Here is a 22,846-nt window from a genome sequence, read left to right as displayed (position 1 = left end):
TTGACTTTAGTTTGAGACAAATTAATCTCAGATTAGACTTTATACAACACAAAATTCCAAGTTCAGCTGAAACAAGGATCAATTTAACCTCTGATCTAAGATTAAATGGTTTATACAATCGGGCCTTAGTGTACTAACTGGTGGACGGATAGTCAACTTGAAAAGACCGTAACGCACCCTGTCGGTCCCCAACATTACAACCCCAACAATGACATAACTTCATATGGTTCTTTGTCCAGCAAAACAACCGCACGACGTCGACACCATACCGAGAATTCGTGGTGAAGCCCGGATTCAGATATCGCTTCAGAGTGATCGGTGCACTGGGCACGCAGTGTCCCGCCTTGTTGCAGGTAGAAGGACATCGACTACAGTTGATTGCCACTGACGGAAATCCTGTGGTGCCCCTTTTTGTGGACTCTTTAGAGATCTACTCAGGTATGATAATACCATTTAGCCATTTAGAGACATGACTAGAAATTATCGACGACGAAATTGAAAATGATGATGGTGATTAATAATAATAATAATAATAATAATAATAATAATAATAATAATAATAATATTATTATTATTATAAAAATTATCTTATTTTTTATACTTTGTATGTCTCAATTATTTTGACCTGCTGTTCACATTTTATTATGCTTTTTTCTTTCTTTCTGTATGTTATATGTATACTGTTTTCGCTGTAAGAAAAATCCTAGTGTAAACACAAGCACGTGGCTGTCAAACCCGTGATTGGCTCCCAGACGAAAAACTCACATGACGCAGGAGAATATAGTTCGTATTTGGAAGCCATAATCTTGCATTATTTGAAAATAAAAAATTGAATTCTAGTTGTTAAATGCGATAAAACATATAACTTCACTCATATGTAAAACGATATGTATAAGAAAAGCTACTTTTATATTTTGTTATGTACTATGAACGCGGATGAATACCAACGTAATACTGAGGTAGTCTGTTCTTGTAACAAGCTGGCGTCACTTGAGCTCGTAGTTGTTCAGTAAGCATGTGGTACTGAATTATGGCTTCTGCATCCTCGGTGTGTGTGGTTATTAAACATAAGAGTGGAAACCCTCTCAAAAGCGGAAAAAAACAAATAGTCTTAAATGTATATAAGTTAAGTGAGTTTTAATTACAATAATTATAAAGTAAATGTTTCCTGAGCAAATGGATGCACATTAGTGAGGTTAGGTCTACTTGACGAATAACGGGAAATGTTTAACATGAAACAGAATGTACAACAGTAGGCGGGAACATGTACTGAGAATCTATGGCGCCAAACAGTGGCCAATGAAGCCTCGCTTCAGTCACGTGCTATTGTTTACATTAGGATTTTTCTTACAGCGAAAAGATTATAGACTTCGTGGAATTGCCACGAGAATCGCAAGGTTTACTGTGCACGCAGTATAGACTGTATGAGAAGGGAGCGTGCAACGGATGGATTACGCTTGTAATGTAAACACTGTGCAGTATACTGCGGTTACAATACAACCTGTATCCTGCATTCAAGAAATATAATGAATGATCATTGAAGTAGGAAATGTCGAAACATGTAAATAAACAATTATTTTGTAGTGAGATATATTAACTCTTAAAATTAAATGTAAGATACATCATTCTTGAATATGTGCATTGCAGTGAACAGTTACGTACATTCTGAGCGACTGCAAAGTAACCTCCTCCGATGATCACTTAAACAGTTGTTATTTTGGGAAAATGTACGTTCAACATTACACGATGTAATACGTGCATATTTTAAGAACGAAAAGTCACTACTTTTTAATACACCAACTTCAGACGTCTTGTCGTGACCTGATGGTACATCATTTCTAATACGAATTTGTGAATAGGCAGAATTTTTATCAATAACGTTTCTCAACTTACATTTCACTTTTTCTGAAATTAATGAATTGTTTTGGATAAAGGTTTGTGATACTTTATCCACTATATTAAGGGCCTCTGAGAGTTGTAGTTCAGACTATTCTAACAGGATGATGCTTTTGGACACGATTTTAAAATTAGAATCAATGAACAGAATATCTTCCTATAGCTGTTCAGAAGGCAATGATTTTACAGCAGCAACAGCGGAACTGTCTGTGCTATCCAATGCATCAATTACCTCCATTATTTTGCCGTAATGTTCTGCATAATAATTAACAGCATCCAACCACGTTCCCCAACGGGTAAAGACTGGTTGCGGGGGTAAAGATATTCCAGGGGCAATTATTTGGAACAACAACATTCTCATTGTAATACGTTTGATTGAATTCTTGTCTGCACTGAACAAATGTTAAGCTTTGACTATTCTAACCACAATAATGCGAAAACAAGTGCTTACATAGATATACATTATCTGTAGCTGCTTTATCTATTTGGACCGGTCACATCTCTTAACATGAACTGCTTATACTACGAGACCGGCAAGTCGCCCACCTCCTCTATACTACCGTACATGGGCAACCTGATTGCATGCTGCGTGTGGCAATTCAACGAAGTCTAGTTATATGTTATGCCTGATTTCTACTTACTTGTTGTTACATTTTATTATTATTATCTTATTCAGTTTTTTGTGTAGAATTGTAGTGTACTTTGTAAATTTGTAGTGTTTTTTGTAACGCAGTTTTACTCCTGGTTGATTGTTAGAGGACATATGGCCTTAACTCTGCCAGGTTAAATAAATTATTATTATTATAATCATTATTATTATTATTATTATTATTATTATTATTATGAGGATTATGAGGATTTTGGTGATGATTATGGAGTGTTTATGATACAATAGCGATTGGGATAATCTTTGTAAAACTTAGCAAAGGTAAAACTGACTACGATCAGTTACGCCGACTATTTCACTCATACATTCATTTCATTCACCAATGGCCTATATCAATCCAATTTATTACAACATTAATAAGCTAAAATAGTTGCTCAATAAGGGGAAAATTTTAGGAAAATTTATAATTATATCGATAAAATTATAGAATTACCAAATGAATAAGCTAAAGAATTCCTAATAGAATTGTATTTTTGAGGAAATTTATAATAATTATAAATCATTATATAATAGAATAAAACTTAGCAAAATCACTAAGGTAGGATGATTGCTTAAAAAGATATAAATTTTCACATAACTTATAGATTTGTCCGTACAATACTATAAAACTTAGCAAAGTCAATGGGCTAAAAATGCTTAATAAGAGGAATATTTTCAGGAAAAATTATAATTATATAAATATAATTAATTATAAAACTTAACATAACGAATAAGCCCAAAAGGATCGTCCAAGATTTGGAAAATATTGTGAAAAACATTTCTCAATATTTCCAGAAATTCTTGAAATTTGAAAATTTCCGAAAAATGTTTATCACTAAACAGATCTCGTACATAAGATACAGATGTTTGCTGGGCAATATGTAATGAGTTTTTAAGTTTAAGATTTTATCATCACGTATTTAGAATTGAAAACCTAACATTCTAAATGTGCTAAGTGCCAATTTTTCAAATTTAATTTTATTCAATCTAAGGAAAGAACATCCATATGAGAATATTTTACTAAATTGTCTTTGTCGTAGCTCAACTGTAAGTGACTCATTCGTGCGTCAAAGACGGTGTTGCCTCAAACTAGCAAGCTGTCTCGTTCGTGCAGGCGCATAGAGCACTTCTCCCCTACCACTGCCCGCCTACTGCTGTGCACTGTGGACTAGAACGGTACAGCTCAGTTCTAATAACAGTTGAGATGGCTGCATAGGGAGGGTACATCTTGAATACATTGTCAAGAGGTCAACTTTTCAGATAATATGACTATACCTGGGTATCGGAGCCTAGGTGGGGCCCCCTCCATTAGCTCTACTACTTCCCCTTTCCGGGCAGCTTCCTAGTTTGAGGCATCTGTACCTCAACATGCATTTCGCAGTGTGGTTTTCATCAATATCTCAGAAAGTTGGTTTTGAAAACTTAGCACATTTAAAATGTTAGATCCTCAATTTACGATCATGAAATTTATATTTAAGTAACAACTCTTGATTTCTTCGTCTGTTTCACAATGTTATCTCAATATGAATTTAAGAATGCGATACCAAAACTCGCTCTGTCCATTTGGCTATTTTTATGATTTATACAAAAGTTACATATTATGATTTCTTAGACCTCTATTATATTTCTACCTTGTTGCTTCCAAGACAAAGCTAATCCTTGTCTAAAATTTTGTGTTATTTGCATATCACTTGAAAACTCGCTCAGTTCGTAACCCGGTGGATAAAAGAACTACCCCAGTCCTTTCATAAAAATGGACGTAACGCGTTTGTTACCGCACAGTTCAATTTGTTAACTCATTAAGAATTAAACGCTGAAAGAAATAACAGGATCTAAGTTGATACATCTGTCGAACCATCGTATTCGCGCCAAAAATCGAGGTCTTCGTTTTTAAACCTGTCTTTTATTTGAATGGATTTGTGCTGACATTTGTCTTGTATGCAATTACTACTTGTACATAATGACTATGTTCATCATATACGCTCTCTTTTATATTTTAAAAATAAATTACCGGTATGTTACTCTTAATTTTTGCAGGGGAAAGGTATGATTTTGTACTGTACGCATCGGAGGAAACAAAATGCTATTGGATCCAGGTGAGAGGGTTACAGAACTGCTTCAGAAGGGATGTGTGCCAGATGGCAGTTCTCCGTTATGAGGGCTCCAAAGAGAAGGGCCCTTCATCTCCGCGGCCGACATTGAGAAACTTTTCCTTTCGTGGAGTGGTAAGTACTAGACACGGAAGACCTCGGCATGCAAGAGAATCACAAAAAAGAGACAGGCGAATGTGTAAGTAGAGTATTGAATGAATGAATGAATAATAAAAATATTAAACATTGACAAAAAATGAAACTGATTCATTAATGAACCGATTAATTCTTTTGCAGTAATAAAACAAATAGATAAATGGGATAATGACAGAAATTACAACGGATAAATGAATAAATGAATAGAGAATTGACGTAAAATTAAGTGGATTGATGGAAGATAATAAATGAAGGAATGAATGAACGACAAAAATGAATGATTAACGATATGACTAATTAATTATTGACAAAAATAAAACGGATTCGGTGATGGGTGTCACCAATAAATCAATAAATGAAACGACCGAATTATTGACAAAAATAAAGTAAATAAATGGAGAAGTGACGAAATTTAAACCGAATGAATGAGTAAATGAAATAGTTAATTGCGGACAGGCTAAAATGAAACGAATTCATGGATGGTTGAATGGGACGAATGAATGAAGTAGTGAATGGAGGATTGATGAAAAATGAAACAAGTAAATGAATGAATAAATAAATAAATAAATAAATAAATAAATAAATAAATAAATAAATACGAAATTGAAACATAAAAATTGTAGATTTATCTTTCGAAGAGGTGGAAAAATTCAAACATCTTGCAGCAACAATAACAAATATAAATGACACTCGGGAGGAAATTAAACGTAGAATAAATATGGGAAATGCCTGTTATTATTCGGTTGAGAAGCTTTTGTCATCTAGTCTGCTGTCAAAAATCTGAAAATTAGAATTTATAAAACAGTTATAATACTGATTGTTTTGTATGGTTGTGAAACTTGGACTCTCACTTTGAGAGAGGAACATAGGTTAAGGGTGTATGAGAATAAGGTGCTTACGAAAATATTTGGGGCTCAGAGGGATGACGTTACGGGGGAATGGAGAAAGTTACACAACGCAGAACTGCACTCATTGTATTCCTCACCTGTCATAATAATATCCAGACGTTTGAGATGGGCAGGGCATGTATTACGTATAGGCGAATCCATAAATGCATATAGAGTATTAGTTGGGAGGCCGGAGGGAAAGAGACCTTTGGGGACGCCGAGATGTACAGTTACCCTTAAAAAGAATGAGACGATTCTTGGTTGTCGGAAGTTAAAGTTTTACAGCGCGGTTCACTCGATGTCGACGTATAACGATAAGTACCATGACAAATAGAACAAGAATTGTTACAAGGACCATAACAAGGACAAGGATCAGAATAAGGATCACGAAGAAGACAGTCATTTAAGGCACGATTTCACAACATAGCTCGGGTAACAAAATATCATTGCTTCTCTGTACCGAATGGCAAATGCCTGCTATCGGATCTACATTCTGGACTGCTGCTGTCACTGTCTTGTCTCGGTAGCTCATATAGCAGCGTGTCGGTTCCACCGTATAACCGAAATGTTTCGTGTTCGATCCCAGGTAAAACTCTTTTTTTTTTATTGAGGTGTAATTAATTTGTTCAGTATTCCTCGACTGTATAATTTGTCGAAAAATATGGAATAATTTATGCCCAATTTTTTTATCTACAAGTGGGCTGAATCTCGTCAAAAAGTAAATAAATCTTACTTGGAAGTTAAAAGTATTCTTCCTGAAACAAAAATCATAAAAAACAAAAAGAGACCCGTTAACTTAAAATCTTGTACACATACCATCATACATTTCACCAATCGAAATCCACTCGATTGGTAGCGAAGGCAAGATGGTTGACAGCTTGTGCTTCCCTCAATATTTCCATTTGCGCAGCCCTCCGGCTCCTAATACCGCGGTTCCTCAACCTGCTGATCACAGTCTGTGAAGAACCAGGAAAGTTAGATGCTGCTCTTATTTCGTTAGCAGTCCGAAAGGGGTCCAGTCGAACTGTCTCGAATAAGAGAGCATATCCTCTTCCAATGAAGAAATCCGCGGACGCCCAGGAATAGGGCGATTTTGACCTCCCCTGAATTTTGTAACAATGAACCCCCTCGCGGCTGTACTTACAGGAACACCGACCAAACGGCCAGCAGATCTAGCCCCATATCCAGCCTCAACTAGAGCTATAACTCGCTGTCTCATGTCACGTCGGTACGCCATTACGATGAGAAATGAGGGATGACGATAATACTTTAGTGTAGACAATGACTATTTAACGTGATATAGAATTATTGAAATAATAGGCATCTTGCATAGCAAAAGTTAATAAATCAACCCTGAATTAAATATTTAAATAACAGAATATAACAGGAAGTCCAATTATTGTTGCGAAACTAATCAAATTAAATCTAATTACGTTAAGTAAACAAATCCCAAGTTATGACACCACATTGCTACAGCTAAATTCTATGTTATTAACATAAGCATTGAATAGGTCCGTGCTTATGCGTTGGACGACAAAACCAAACATCGAAAGTGCGAATGTTGCCGCGGAATGTAACTTCTTGCTTTTTATAATGTAAATCAGACTTCTAACTACAATCATTCATATTTCTTGCATTATTTATTAATATTTATGGCCAACATTGAATTTGTAAAGAAAATACTTTATAAATCTCATATGGAATTTGTGATCTGTAGAGACATAAACATAGATTAACTCTCGGAACTTTTCCGTAAAAGTAAATTAAATTCACTCCTTGAAACTGGAAACCTTAGTCGTAGAGCCATTTTCCCACCAGCATACAAGCTGAAGTAGCACAGCCATTGATAAAAGTTTTGTACACAGAATTAGACTGAATTCCTATTCGACAGACCCTATAATCAATGGCTTGTCTGAACATGATAAACAAATCCTAAGTGTTTCCAATGTCACTGAACAATTTCAAAATATTAATTTAAAAACTAAAAAAGAGTCGTAAATGCTGTATCTAGTGACTATTTACATTTATGTCTACAAAATGAATCTTGGAAAAACGTATATGATACTGGTACTACTGATATTAAGAGTAAATGTATTGTATTTTTCACTTTAATTTCAGAATCAATTTAGTGGATGTTCTCCACTCAATGTTGTGAAAAAATTCAAAAGTAAAAACATGTAGATAACGCAGGGACTTAAAACTCTCATGTATTAAAAAGAAGAATCTATATGTAATGAGTTGCAATGTAATGATCCTCATGTTCATAAATACTACAAGAAGTACGGTGTAATTTATCAAACATTATGAAAGAGGGAAATAGAATACATTCGAATAGAAAAGTACAACATTCAGATAATGCAATTAAAGCTACACGGAATAGTATTGAAGTTAAACTTGTAGATATTCTAAGAAAGAAAATATTTTTTCATTAAAACCAGTGATTATAAACTAGAGGATCCCAAATCTATTGCGAATTCTTTTAATGTCTTATAGTATATAGTACAGAAATATTATTGACAACTTAAACATTCAAGATTTTGCAAAAGATACTGCAATTGGTTATTTAAGAGATGCATTTAATAATTAGTATTAATATATTTAATTAGTCAATAACTGCAACAGCGTTTTTTCATTCAACCATAACATGAATAAAATTGAATGAATATTAAATTAAACACTATTGCAAACACGTAGATAAAATAGTTATAATCAACTGAAGGGGTGAGAATGAAATAATCCAAAGCCACACTTTTAACAAAAATTGTTTTGTGCGAGTGCAATTCTTACACATATGGGAAAGCTACTAATAAAATATTGTAATAATTACTCAGCAAATGGCATAGCCTAAGGACTCTAAACCTTTGTAAAAGTTTGTCTGTGTGACTTAGGAATATTTTTTAATTTCATTTTAATTTTTAATTTTTAATATATATGCATTTACATTGTATGTGTGTGTATGTATAAATGCATTCATTAGATTAACGTTTACAATATTATAACTTGTAATTTTGTATTGTCTGTGATCATTAACACTTACTCTGAGGACTTTGTAAAACTCTATTTCAACGTTATTTAGCTATTTCAAAGTTATTTAAACAAAAAAAAAAATCGTTGTGTAGACTAGGAATCGAACTCGCACTCTTCTACACGAGACGCAGAAGTCTTAGCGTCTAAGCTATTGAAACGACACGAAAGCTTTCCTTTCTGTGCGGAGTGTCGATCTAATCATGAAGGTCCATTGTCGATTTAACTACATGATTTATATATATATTTATCTTTTATTTACGTAATATTATCATATTTTTTGCAGTTTTTGAAGTGAATTTCGGAACGATGCTAGTAACAAACCAAATAGCCTGAATTTAAGTAACTCAATATTCGTTATCTTGCGTATCAGTGCTCTGGTCTCCGATCATGCGCAGTGTCTTACATCTGAGACTTAGGAATATTCAATCGTCTCATCCTTTTCTATGGAAACTGTACGTAGATGGGAGAATATTAAAATGGATTTGAGGGAAGTGGGACATGATTGTAGAGACTGGATTAATCTTGCACAGGATAGGGACCGATGATGGGCATATGTGAGGGCGGCAATGAACCTCCGGATTCCTTAAAAGCCATAAGTAAGTAAGTAAGTAAATATTTAAATAATTAAATAAATGAGTTGGACCTATGTGTTTTGAATGTATTTTCTTTAACTAACACTCAAAACACATACATAAATAAAATCGACAAAATTACTGGTAGCATGACAAAAAAATCTATTTATTGCGAAATGCGCAAACCGTACAAAAGGAAGTGTCACATGTGTGACATTAATTTTATTTTTCACATTGTACCTTATTATGGATTCTGGACCCTTTGTCCTACCTCAACGATATAAAAGTTTAACTCTAGCTGAAGCGTAGCTATGTTATGTAATGTAATTTACTTCTTTCAGGTACTGAATCCTGAGGACGCTTCTTGTGGTCCAGGACAGACTGGTGTGTGTATCAGCCAATTGGAGAGTTTGAATAAAATAGACAAAAGGATATACTCCAACAATCCCGACTACAACATCGAAATTAAATTTGGTTTCCATGGTCCCTCGGTTGAAGAACTCTTCCTTACTGAATCTTATCCTCGTTATGTCCGTAAGTGTGCAATATACAATTGAAGTATTGTAGATGTTCTGGAACATTCGTATCAGTTATTCAAGCTCGCTGGTATGTACAGTTGTATGAGGGGTTTTTACTTTCATTGTTTATTCATGACGATGACATATGAACAAACAATCAAAGCTAAATCAAATTAATGAGGAGAACGGGAACTAAGATGTAAAAAGAAAACAGAGACATAAAGTAAGATGGAAAATGAAAACAAATGTAGGCCTATATCCAGTGAGGGGAATACCGCCACTGGTTTCTATGGCCAAAAAATATACTGTTAGTGAAAAATGATATACCGTCACTGAAAAAATTTGATCCGTAACAATTTATTTATACATTTCTTCACAGCAAAGAGTAATATCTGTTGCTTCGTAAATCTAAACCTCAGCCTTCTGGAACTATATTCAATGTGAATTTAGAAATTTTTATTTGATTAAGTCAACCCCTGGAATGCTTACAACAGTAGCTTTTCAAGTATAGAAGGCTGTGATCTGTAGCTTGTGGTCAGAGGTCTGCATCGGACGTTTTCGCTCGAGCGCCAAGTAGTTCATACCATAATCCGATAGGTAGCGCACATGCATGATGGGTAAAATTGTCGCGCGCGATAAATCCTCGAACGGTATAAGCCGAGCGTTAGACATTCGTTCTTGTTACAGTGATGAACTGTGTAGTAACATCATAGATGTTTATCATTTCAAAACTTTGCAGTGTTTAACTAACCTCTCCATAGTACAACTACAAAACTTGCTTTAAAATGTAATATAAATGTTGTAGGTAAATGTTTTTTCTTTCTTCCCCACACAGGAGTGATTTTATTTGCCACATCTGATAGATGTTATTGGATGTAAATGTAATTATTATAAACGGAGAACACAATCACGATAATGCAAGAAATGTATCAAGTTTTCTAATAATAATAATAATAATAATAATAATAATAATAATAATAATAATAATAAATCTCAAATAATTAGTGTATCAATCTTTGCGTCTGTATCAGTTGTGCAGCATGATTATTCGTTTTATTATGTTTTCTGTGACGTTATCTCTGTACTAATATTGTTATTAATTTACTGCTATATAATAATATTTTGTAAGACGTTTCTACATTGTCGCAGTATACTATAGGCGGAACACTATGTATGGACCTATCATATTATATATATATAATATATAAATATATATAAATATATAAATCAAATATTGAATAATTAGTAATTAGAAATAATAACTGTATATCGAAGTTTTTCATACTATTTCATTTGTAACTTCATGTTCCTGTTTTGGTACGTTCCATTAGACTTTGTCATACACGCAGAAAATAAAGCCTTATTTTTACCGTGTGAGCAAAACATATGTGTATCTTATCTGTCGCCTTCCATACAAGATAAGACATGTCGGTGAGATGGCCTTGTACTGTGCTTCTATTTATTACGAGCGTATCATGACCGATCTTATCTCGCTCGAGCGTGCGACATTCGACAGAGTTCAAGCGAGCGATTTAATTCCAATGCAGCACTCTGCTTGTGGTGGTCATTGTTACCAATTTAGTGACTGTCATTTTTATTGTTGTTGCACTTTTTATTAATAATTAAATAAGGCACTTTGAAGCTTTAACATAATTTTAAATGATAAGTCTCTCTCAATGGATATTCCAAAACAATCTTGTAAATAAGTGAAGTGATTCGAAATTATTTTATTAAGAAATGTAATGTGATGCGTAAGCTTAAAGAATTCGTGTTACTGACTGCACGAAACAATTTATTATGTAAATAATATATGTTTATTTTCAAAGGGAGGAAAGGTGCCTTTTTTAAATGGAGGTATGCCAGGGGAAAATCTTGGAGTAGCATACCGCCTCTGGTTTTTTCCCCACTTCACTCACTACCTACAACAAATAAAAAAAAAATCAAAGAGTGGCAAATACGGATCTGGTTCTATTGCTCGACACAACTTTGCTTGACAACTCCTTTACATGACACTAATTGCTAGACACCACAATTGCTCGACAACAGAATTTTCCGACAACACCTTAAGCCCGACAGTAATGAACTTCAGATGTGTCGTGTAATGTAATTACATTAATTATTAAAATAATTACGATTATTATTATTACGATTATTATTATTATTATTATTATTATTATTATTATTATTATTATTATTACACTACAGATTATCAAAACTTGAAAATTAAAATGTTAAAATAAATTTACAACTACCACTCCACAGAAAGAATGTAAAAGTACAGCTGGATGTTGTGAGCCATTCCTCGCAAGAAATCCAATATAGTTATATTAGTTCTGTCATTGTAGATGTAAGAAATAAGCAAAAAATGAACGTCAAGCTGGTCACATTTTCTTCCCTTCGCGTATGCTTTCCCCCTTGAAAATTTTCTAGAGTCCCTTCAGTGGAGCAGCGTAGCCCGGAGTGAGACAAGTGGCCAACAGACTTGGAGCTCACATATTCAATTTCTTTCAGCCCTGAACCCTTTGCGAGGACTTGTTCTGAGTACCGTACCTTTTAAGTTTCTCATTCCACTTCTCCTCTTTCAATTCATGTCAATTCAATTAAATTCAATTCAAAATCCTGCATCTTGTGTTGTCTCAATAAGTTTATTTCATAATTAAGTAAAAACTCAGTAAGAAAATAAAATAATTACACAAGACAAATTATTAAGGTTATCCTTCTTATGGATTCCATGAATTGTAAATTCGTATCAGTTACTGGAACCGGTTCCCTTTCCGACTTCAATGAAAGACTTGGTATCTTGCCAGTTTGATATAACAACCGGTAAGCACGGGAAAATATAAAGCTAGGTGGAACCTTTCGATTGAGAAAACGTCTTCTTTATTCCTTAACAGCAGCCAATGCATTGCCATCACAAAATTCATAAACAAAAATTATGTCTGCGAATACACGAATTAAATATTAAGTGAACGTGTATTTAGTTTTGTATGTTGCGCTGGCGTTGCTGTTTCAGATGCTGCCGTGTATAGAATGTCTGGTGTATTACGTCAATTTAACTACAGACCGATTATTATTAGTCCTGACAGCTCGGCGACGCGAAAGAGGGGAAGTAATAGGAGTAGTGGGGAGTAGAGATAGGAGCGAGCGGTTAGTAAAGAAATGCAGTACAGCTTAACGTGTGACATCAGATCGCTCTGAATGCAAGCGATTGACTAACCCGAACACCCCTTGGCGTAACTAAATGGACTCGCCTGACTCAGGCGCACATTGTCGGCGACTGTCAGGACTAAATAATCGTACTGTACATATAACTGTAAGATGTTCCAGTATTTCTCCCCTTAATTTCTCCCCAACTGTTAGACTTCGGACATGCAGTAGCTACCTATATCAGGTTAAATCGATGTAGGTCAACCGTAATTACATTGTTTGAAGTATTTTACATTCCTCCTGAGACATTCTGTATAAATAAGAAGCAACATAACAGACAAAGACATCAACACGAAATACGTATAGAAGAAACAAAGTAAAGAGAGAAACATGAAGGAAAATGCAGAAGTTAGGAAAGTAAAAGATAAGTTGTGAATATAAAATAGGAGATGGCGTGAAACAGTTAAAGATAAAAAAGAGAAAAATAATTAATAAATGTTCAATGAACGAAGAATTTAGGCACTGACAGAAAGAAAGAAATGAAAAGGGAAGAAATAACGAAATAGATTCTAAAAATAAGAGAAAACAAAAAAAAAGTAGATGAAAGTGAGGAAAGATAGGTAGGTGAGTGGATGGATGGATGGATGGATGGATGGATGGATGGATGGATGGATAGATGGACGGACAGGCAGAGACAGACAGACAGACAATTATGCAGAGAGAGGCTGACGGACGTACAGAGAAACAAAGGGAGAGAGAGAGAGAGGAAAGGATTGACCGTCATACAGATAAATAGGTATATATAGAGAGACGGAGAGGACACCGAATAAAAGAAAAGCATATGGGAATATAAATAAAATCAATATTTTAGACATATGTACAATATGTCTGTATACCTTAGTATACAGTGCATGCATTTTAACTTTCCACACTTTGAACAACTTCTTTGAAAACGTAAACATTTCTTAGCACTTTCATAATTTCAAATTGGAAACTGTTCGTTCTACGATTTATCTCGCTTGTTCTTCACTCAAATACCGAAATCGACCGTTCAGCGGGCCGCGTGTGGGCAGCTGCGCTCTACATTGCCACTTTGACTCTACTTCAACGAGCGTGGAAAGATAAGTTGTATGCAATGTATATAATCATATAAATGAAAAGTAAATAAATATAATACACTGCAATATTAAGATTATTTTTAATAATCCATGGCAAAAATTGCTACTTTCAGAAGCCACAAGCGAATCACTTGTGATTCCATGGATAAACAGGATCCAGATGAAAACACCCGCTTCACCGCTACAGACACAGTTCTCAGACATTCCAGAAGGAATGTTCTGCCCGAATGACACGGACGGCATGCCAACTTGTCCAGCGGACACAAAGGACTACTGTACTTGCGTTCCCACTATCAAAATCCCTCTAAATTCACTTGTGCAGTTCGTGTTGATCGACAAACGTAAGTCAATAATTTATTAATAGATTGAATAATAATGTGTCTATATATTTTATATATTTTATTTTATATGTATAATAATGTGTCATTAAATATGAATAAAATATTATTTACTTATCAGAAAGGTATAAATATATACACGGGATATTCTTTGAACTGCAGAATCATCGTTCTGAAAATAAATTTTAAAATGTTACGTTTTTTCGGAACAAAATTCTGCGTATTTAAATGAAAAAAACTAAAATATATTCAATAATTTATTTTCATAATACATTACTATCTTAAACTGGCTGAGCATATTGGGGTTTAAATCGACGGCTTTCCCAAAACTCGCTTTACAGTATTTCATATAAAACAATTTTTATCTCGGAAATAAAACAAAAACCGAGTAAAATTGTATTAAACTGGTCATTAAATATGAATAAAATATGATTTATTTATAAAAAAAAAGTATAAATATATACACGGAATATTCTTTGAACTGCAGAATTACCGTTTTGAAAATACATTTTTAAATGTTACATTTGTTCGGATCAAATTTCTGCAAATTTAAATGAAAAAAAAAACGAAAATATATTCAATCATTTATTATCATAAAACACTGCTCTCTTAAACTGGCTAAGCATATTGGGGATTAAATCAATGGTTTTCCCAAAACTCGCTTTGCAATATTTCATATAAAACAATTTTTATCTCGGAAATAAAACAAAAACGAGCAAAATTGTATTAAACTTTTTTGCTTGAAATATCTCAAAGAATAGCCCCCTGAAATTAAAGATACTACTTACGATTCACCTCGTATACTGTGAGTGTGCAGATATTGTATTATTTGTACAAAACCCGTTCAGAAGTCTGACAGAAACTTCTGTATAGACCAGGGGTACAGAACTGGCGATAGAGGGGTGGAAAGCATGGGGGAAGCGTTGGTTCCCCGTCCACAGTCCATCGGCGTTAATTGACGTATCTGTGGCCCGTACGCAATCACATGAGACAGACACTATATACAAATTCTCTCCCCTACCAAGTCAAAGACGCGGAGATGGAAGGTGTGAGTGACGTATTCGATGAGTGACGTAACGCCACAATTGTCGCCCAGTTCTCCAAGTCTGATATAGACAGACAGGCTTACAGACACACAGCATAACCAGAACGAATTTCTCGGTGCAATATTTACACAGTGTGAACAGTTTTGTAATACTTCGTATGATTACAAGTAAAAATAGTCGTAGAGTTACGACACTGAACCTCAAGACCGATCTATTATTATCACTGTTTCAGCTTTCAGATCTCTGCTGAACCATCCATTCCACTTGCACGGAAGCCGATTTCACGTCATGTCGATGGGATATCTTCCCGACAATTTGATGAATGCTAAAGACATAAATGAGCTCCTCAAGAAAAACAAACTTCCAATGAGCAGTGCGCCGACATTCAAGGACACAATAGCCGTTCCATCTGGAGGGTACGCAGTCATTAGATTCATCGCTACAAATCCAGGTATTCTTGTTTTGAATTTTGAAGTTTCAAGCCATTTACAAGAAACACTTATATTTGCAAAAAAGATAATTATGTATAAAAGTTAACTCCTTTAATTACCTCCTAAGTAGAATTTTTATAGAAATAATTAGTAGGGGATATGCTAGAATTTCGGTTGCTACGGAAATGCTTACGAAATGTCCATTAAAATTACTATGCGAACTAAACCATTACCATTAACCTAATCTCTATAGGCTATAGACGTTACACGAAATCATACTGATTCTCTAAAACCCTCTGTAATTTTTATTTTGAGGTCTTATTTCTTATTCGATTTTGTTTTACAGTTTTTAAATATTTTATTCTTGCCTGATTATCTTAAACCCGAGTCACACGGGGATAGTTTACAGGAGTCAAGTGTTTGAAGCCTCTAAACTTGATGCTATATTTTTGATTACACGGAGACGTTAAGCTTGAAACCATGCTTGAAAAAAAGCGCGTGCTGAATGTTGTATTCGTAGTGGTGTTTGAATTCTTGTATTCTGTTATTGTTAATAAAAATCAATAGTAAACTGGCATTTTTAATTTGGTGAAACTGAAGATGCCACCAGCACATATTCAAGCATGTGTGCAGCTAATTGGCGCCTTGTTATTGTATGAATTACAAAATATTCTTGAAAAAAAGGAAAAGAGAACATGGGTTAAGAAATGGATTCGTAGAAGAATTATGCACGGTGCATCTAATACCTTGTTGAAAGAATTAGCTGGAGAATATCCTGTAGAATACAGGAAACATCTCAGAATGAGTCCTGTTTTAAGGGTTTTTAACTTTTTTCGAACCACTTCTACGTCTGTGTTTTCGAAACCTTGTTCCATGAGTTCATTGACTAGTTTCTGGAATAATAATTCCCGCTTGTTTTATTGAGGTATTCTTTGTCACGTATATTCCATACAAGTTCATATTTCTCATACACTTCCAAAAACTTTATAATATCGTTGGAATTCCACTTAGGGGCGCTCATTATTAATTTACTTCGACAATAGGCCTAAAACTACAAACTTTCAACTTGCCAAGTTGCTACAAGTCCGCATTCACACGCGGGAAGTGGTGGAGTCAAATTGGTCACGTGATGGGAAAGTGGACACAAAAGTTGACGGGTCGTCAACTCAAATTCTGCTTGACCGCCAAGTCACAACTTGACTGTCTCGACCATATTACACAGGGAAAGTTGAAGGAAAGTCGACTTGCTCCAAGCACTTGACTCCTGTAAACTATCCCCGTGAATTTGCCTTTAGTTCTCAAAATTTCTTCTATCGGCAACAGAAAGATGATTAAATTCCTTTCCAAATGAAATATGGGTCTTCCCTTATTAAATTTTTACGTATTCTAAATTGTCTTAAATCTTGAGAAAGTTTTCTACTAGGTTGCATAATAGCAAGTGTTGAACAAGCTTTATTCTCACATTTGCTGATAGAAACATGACATAGTACTTCAGCTATTGGAAGTGAGATATGTTCAAAATTATGGTGTAAAATTAAAATAAGTCCAAAAAGTTTTAGTTCTCATTATATATGAAATATTATCACGAGGGCTACTCATTTGGAGATAATGTAAGTGAACAATACCAGTCGTACAAGTTTAAATTTCGCGAGTGACATATTTATAGTAACATAATACGCTACGTATCTATATAATAAATAAGTTGCTTAAAACAATTCACTGCAATAACGAATTCACAATGTTCCTTAACATAATACATTTCCCTTTCAGTACAACTGTATTAAGTCGAACTTGGGGTTTACTTATCTCCCTTAGCATCGTATACAGCCAGATATAGCTACAGGTTGATTTACGAGGATTTACCGTCCCTTACGGAGCATATTTTCGAAGACTTTCCGAACAAAAAATGTCATATAAACATGTGTCCTAATTTCAGTATTTTTAGAGTTACACTAATTTGAATATCTTTTTTCTTTAGTTTTAGCGGTAAAAATAATATTACAAATAGAGAATGAACTACCCAGAAGTACCATTTCTTTAATTGGCTAGTGTTCTGAAGCTAAGATGTGTTGTTACTTGCTTTGTTCAAATTTTGTTTTATTTATTTTTTTTTCAGTTTTTAACTAAAAATTACACCATCCTTACGTACTTATCACAAAAATTTCTACAAATCATACGGCTTTAGGAATTTCATTCTTTACAGTTTAATTATGCATCCTAATATGAGGTCTTCAAGAATTTACAAGAGTGGCGTAATTTGTAACAATTGTGATAAATGCGTAAGAAAATGTAATTTTGTAGTTAAAAATCGAAAAAAAAAATATCTGTACGAAGTAACTATGGAATTCACAAAACATTTTTAGCTTCAGAATATTGGCTAATTACAGAAATGATACTCCTGAATAGTTCATTCTTTGTCTGTAATATACTTTTACCCTTAAAACTCAAGAGTAATGCTATTTTACAAACGACTTCAAATTAGTGTAATTCTGAAAATTTTGAGATTAGGACAAATGTTTATATGACATTTTTTGCTCAGAATGTCTTCGGAATTAAGATCCGTAAGAGACGGTAAATCCTCGTGAATCACCCTGTAGGCACACTGAATAACCTAATTCACTATTTTGTCGTTATATAAAAGATGAAATGGCAATGTCGAAAGATGTACGATTAAATCAATATAGACTATTACATATATATAGATGTCATGCATATCAAACTCTGACAATGCGATTTTTTTGTCACAATGTTAGCTTACGATCTGCAGTTGACCTTGAGATCTTAGTCATAACTGACGTACCATACGTACATATAGAAAAATTAATACTTCGTTTCTATAAATAACAGCAATATGTTCAAATTATAAATTTAAGAGAAGACTCCACTCAACTTTTTCCCGGATTATTTTTAGCAACCAAATTTTAATAGAATTTTTACTACGTAAATGACTAACACAATCCAAAATTTGAACTCCTGAAAGTTTTTGGTTTTTGATTTTTTATATTTTTTTTTAGAAATATTTTCAAATCTAAGTTTTCAGTAGAACATTACAATTTTTAAACTTCCTTTTTCATGGTTACATTCACGAGACACAGAAAAAACATTTCTATACACTAATTTTATTAAATATCTCATTTATTCAATTTCAATGTTTATTTAAATGTTAAAATGTTATTTTTCTATAATTTTTGAAACAAAATATTAACAAAATAAACTAGCAGAATTTCCTACATAATAAACACATAGAAATATGCATCTACCTCATAAATACTTTGAGTACAAATTTCATCCAGACTGATTAATATTTGGCATAAATGTTGGTGTTGAATCAAGAAAAATAAACTTACGGAAAAATGGATTTGAAAGTAAATTGAATATTTTAGCGTATTCCGAATCACACCGAACCGGTGGACATCAATGACGTCACGCTGCAGCAAAATAGGAACAAAACTGCTGGAAGGTTCAATGGCTAACATGGCAGATGTACAGGTTGTTGTCTGTGCTACGCTAGCAAGATTTTGCGAAATTTCCGCACTTTCATCCGTTAAAAGAAAAGAGAGCATAAACAATTTATTTCTTGAACCAGTAGTAATAACTGGTCCGTTGACATGTTCGCTCAAAAGCCAAGAACATATTGTTTTTACGTTGTGCTCATTGCAAACAATACGGCAGAACCAAAGCAGAACACACCGCCATGACACAACAGTGCACGATGTAATTCGTCTGCTAATTCCCGCCCTATACAAGAACCAATCAGATTCACTGATGGCGGCTGCAAGCTGATGGGACGGTGCGACACCGGTGGAGCATCTGTGACGTCATCGTTGAAATTCGGAACACCGTGATGCCATCAGATTGCTCAGCGCTGAGATTCGGAATACGCTAATTGTGTAACACATCTATTAGAAGTCTCCTCCGCTTCATTCATCTTGCAACTTCAGAGGGTCAACTTTAGAACAAAATCTTACTAGATTTGCAACCAGAAATTTGTAAAAAATAATTCTTTGTTGAAAAAACCACTTTGGCAGCTCTTTGGATGTCTTTATAACCTGAATTAAAAATATATATTGTAATCAGAATTGAACAAAATCCGTTTAGAATATGAAAATATACATTTTAAAGAAGTGAAATTGCCAATAATAGTGTTCTAGTAAATGTTCATGTTTTTCAGTGGAGTCTCCCCTTACTACAAAGCAGCTATTGAAACATAACTGCAAGAAGGTTTAGAAAAAATTATTTTAATCGATTCAAAATAAGCAATGCATAATTTAAACTCACAAGTCTTTCCGCTTCAAATTATTTTCTATACTTTCTTCCGATTCGCCAGCCATTTTCGGTTTCTAAGTTGTTGAAACTTGATGCCTGTTATAATTGTAATACTAGTTTTTACTGATTTCTCCGAAAAATAAACAATTCCGGGATAGGTGCTATAATTTGTATATGATAATTTTGCATTGGCCTTTGCAGCTGTTACTGGTATTGAAATTCAACAGGTTCGTTCAATTCATTAATAAATAAATGTATAAGTAAAATGGTCATAATATACTTACTTACTTACTGGCTTTTAAGGAACCCGGAGTTTCATTGCCGCCTTCACATAAACCCGCCATAGGTCCCTATCCTAAGCAAGATCAGGATCAGCAAGATAGAGACTGGATAGTCTCTATCATCATATCCTACCTCCCTCAAATCCATTTTAATATTATCTTCCCATCTACGTCTCGGCCTCCCCAAAGGCCTTTTTCCCTCCGGCCTCCCAACTAAGACTCTATATGCATTTCTGAATTCGCCCATACGTGCTACATGCCCTGCCCATCTCAAACGTCTAGATATAATGTTCCTAATTATGTCAGTTGAAGAATACAATGCGTGCAGTTCTGTGTCGTGTAACTTTCTCCATTCTCCTGTAACTTCATCCCTCTTAGCCCCAAATATTTTCCTAAACACTTTATTCTGAAACACCCTTAATCTCTGTTCCTCTCTCAAAATGAGAGTCCAAGTTTCACAATCATAAAGAACAACTGGTAATATAACTGTTTTATAAATTCTAACTTTCAGATTTTTTGACACCAGACTGGATGATAAAAGCTTCTCAACCGAATAATAACAGTCATAATGTAGTGTTTGAAAATTTGAAATGTCTTTTGAAAAAACTGATAATAAAATAGATGCAATATACAGAGTGTAACAAAAGTTTCTGGTGCAGTGAAAATTTCAGTTCTTTTTTTTTTTTTCAAATATTTGATGGTAAATATTACATTTTCAACCAAATTATTAATAAAGGATTGCATCACACCACAATCAAGTACTTCCTACTCCTACACCATAACATTTGGTCATGGTTCCTGAGTAAATGGAAACTAAACAAGAAAATAATTTTAACATACTGTTACAGAAACTTTTGTTACACTCTGTAATATCCTCATACTTTGAAAATTTGGAATATCGCCGGTTGTTTATAGCATTATTTTTGGCCATCTGTATTTACAGTAATAACACAATAAAATTGTTTATGATTCTTAAAATGAACTGAATGTCAAATAATAGCTTACTGTTTATGCAATTACCTTCATTCTGAATAACTGCGATATATTTCATTGTACAGGGTTTTGGTTCTTCCACTGCCACTTCGCCTATCATCTGGAGGGAGGGATGTCTACAGTGATACAAGTGGGCAAGAGGTCCGAATTTTCTCCTACGCCCGAGGGATTTCCAAAATGTGGGGACTACATTCCCAATATCAAGGCCACTATCCACTCTGAACACAAGTCATCTCCTCGTCGGTCATATTATGACGTACACGACAAGGAAGTGCCAACTTGAGAAAGAATTCCAACACGATCAGTCGTGTATCTACAACGTTTCTGTGTTGCATGTGTATTCCGATACCTGTGATGGCCATCCTTTGTTGTAAATATTAGAACATACTAATTTAATTAAGCGGGACTTAATTCTTTTCAACTCCTACTAGAGTTGGCTTTAAAGATATAAAATCACAGTCTGTATGAGTCACAATTATATCTGTGCATGTTATTAAAATCCTCAAATATAGTATAAATCGTCTTCACGAAACCAACTGAATACACCCTCTCGGATTAAAGGTCTAAGTCATCTCGTGAAAACATGTGACTTAGACTCTTTTTCCGGAGGTATTCAATTATTAACCAGTTATTATTTCCTTCTCTGGATGCCAGTGATGAAATTGTCAATATATACAGAGTGGAAGGAGATCGCTGCACCAAAATGTAAGAGGTGAGTCTGGATGTTAAATATAACAAAACTTTTATTACACTGTTCTTTCGATGAAGTACTATTAAGCAAAAAAGCCTTTGACCAATATTTGCAGCGCTCTATTGCGGTAAAGGCCCAGAGAAATGACTGATTGCTATACATAATAATAATAATAATAATAATAATAATAATAATAATAATAATAATAATAACAATAATAATAATAATAATAATAATGATTTATTTTAGCTGGCAGAGTTAAGGCCGTAAGGCCTTCTCTTCCACTCAACCAGCAAAAAGTGTATATACATATGCATGAACTTACAAAGAATTCAACAATTTGATTAAGTGAGAGTTACTTGTATACAAGAGTTATATACGAATTAAACAACAAAATACTATGAACTATTAATTACACACTGAAATAAACTGTGTAGCAGAATTAAGCTAAAATACATAGAATGTTAATGCATTTCAAATAATATTAGATAATAGAAAGAGATTATTATGAGACAATTTTGAAAATACAGCACTATCAGGATGATGTCTAAAGAAAGAAGTAACAATGTAGTCAGTGATAGTTAAAATCAATAAGATTGTAGTGAAATGCTAATAATGTTATCTTTTAAGCTGTTTTTAAAGGTGTTTATTGTCTTGCAGCCCCTAATACTTTGTGACAAGGAATTCCATTGACGCGGAGTGGATTCTGTAAAAGATGATGAATAACAAGATGTTCTATGAAG

General features: G+C 34.0%; 1 protein-coding gene across 3 annotated transcripts in view; it reads left to right on the top strand.

The window, feature by feature from the left end:
* The window catches only part of LOC138695050 (uncharacterized), a 51,273-nt gene extending 29,102 nt beyond the window's left edge, over positions 1–22,171 (top strand). The window contains exons 6-11 of one of the 3 annotated variants that reach the window (XM_069819396.1): positions 240–438; positions 4,580–4,767; positions 9,616–9,808; positions 14,171–14,398; positions 15,674–15,892; positions 21,478–22,171. In XM_069819396.1, coding sequence (XP_069675497.1) covers positions 240–438; positions 4,580–4,767; positions 9,616–9,808; positions 14,171–14,398; positions 15,674–15,892; positions 21,478–21,695 — 1,245 coding nt within the window. In that variant the 3' untranslated portion in view covers positions 21,696–22,171. The remainder of the gene's footprint in view (positions 1–239; positions 439–4,579; positions 4,768–9,615; positions 9,809–14,170; positions 14,399–15,673; positions 15,893–21,477) is intronic. The other 2 variants (XM_069819404.1, XM_069819413.1) reach the window with 2 other exon arrangements.
* Positions 22,172–22,846: the final 675 nt, after the last annotated feature.

The sequence above is a fragment of the Periplaneta americana genome, chromosome 1, assembly GCF_040183065.1.
Source record: "Periplaneta americana isolate PAMFEO1 chromosome 1, P.americana_PAMFEO1_priV1, whole genome shotgun sequence".
Classification (NCBI taxonomy): Eukaryota; Metazoa; Arthropoda; class Insecta; order Blattodea; family Blattidae; genus Periplaneta; species Periplaneta americana.
The sequence above is the reverse complement of the archived record's forward strand: the minus strand, read 5'-3'. Positions and strand labels throughout refer to the sequence as shown.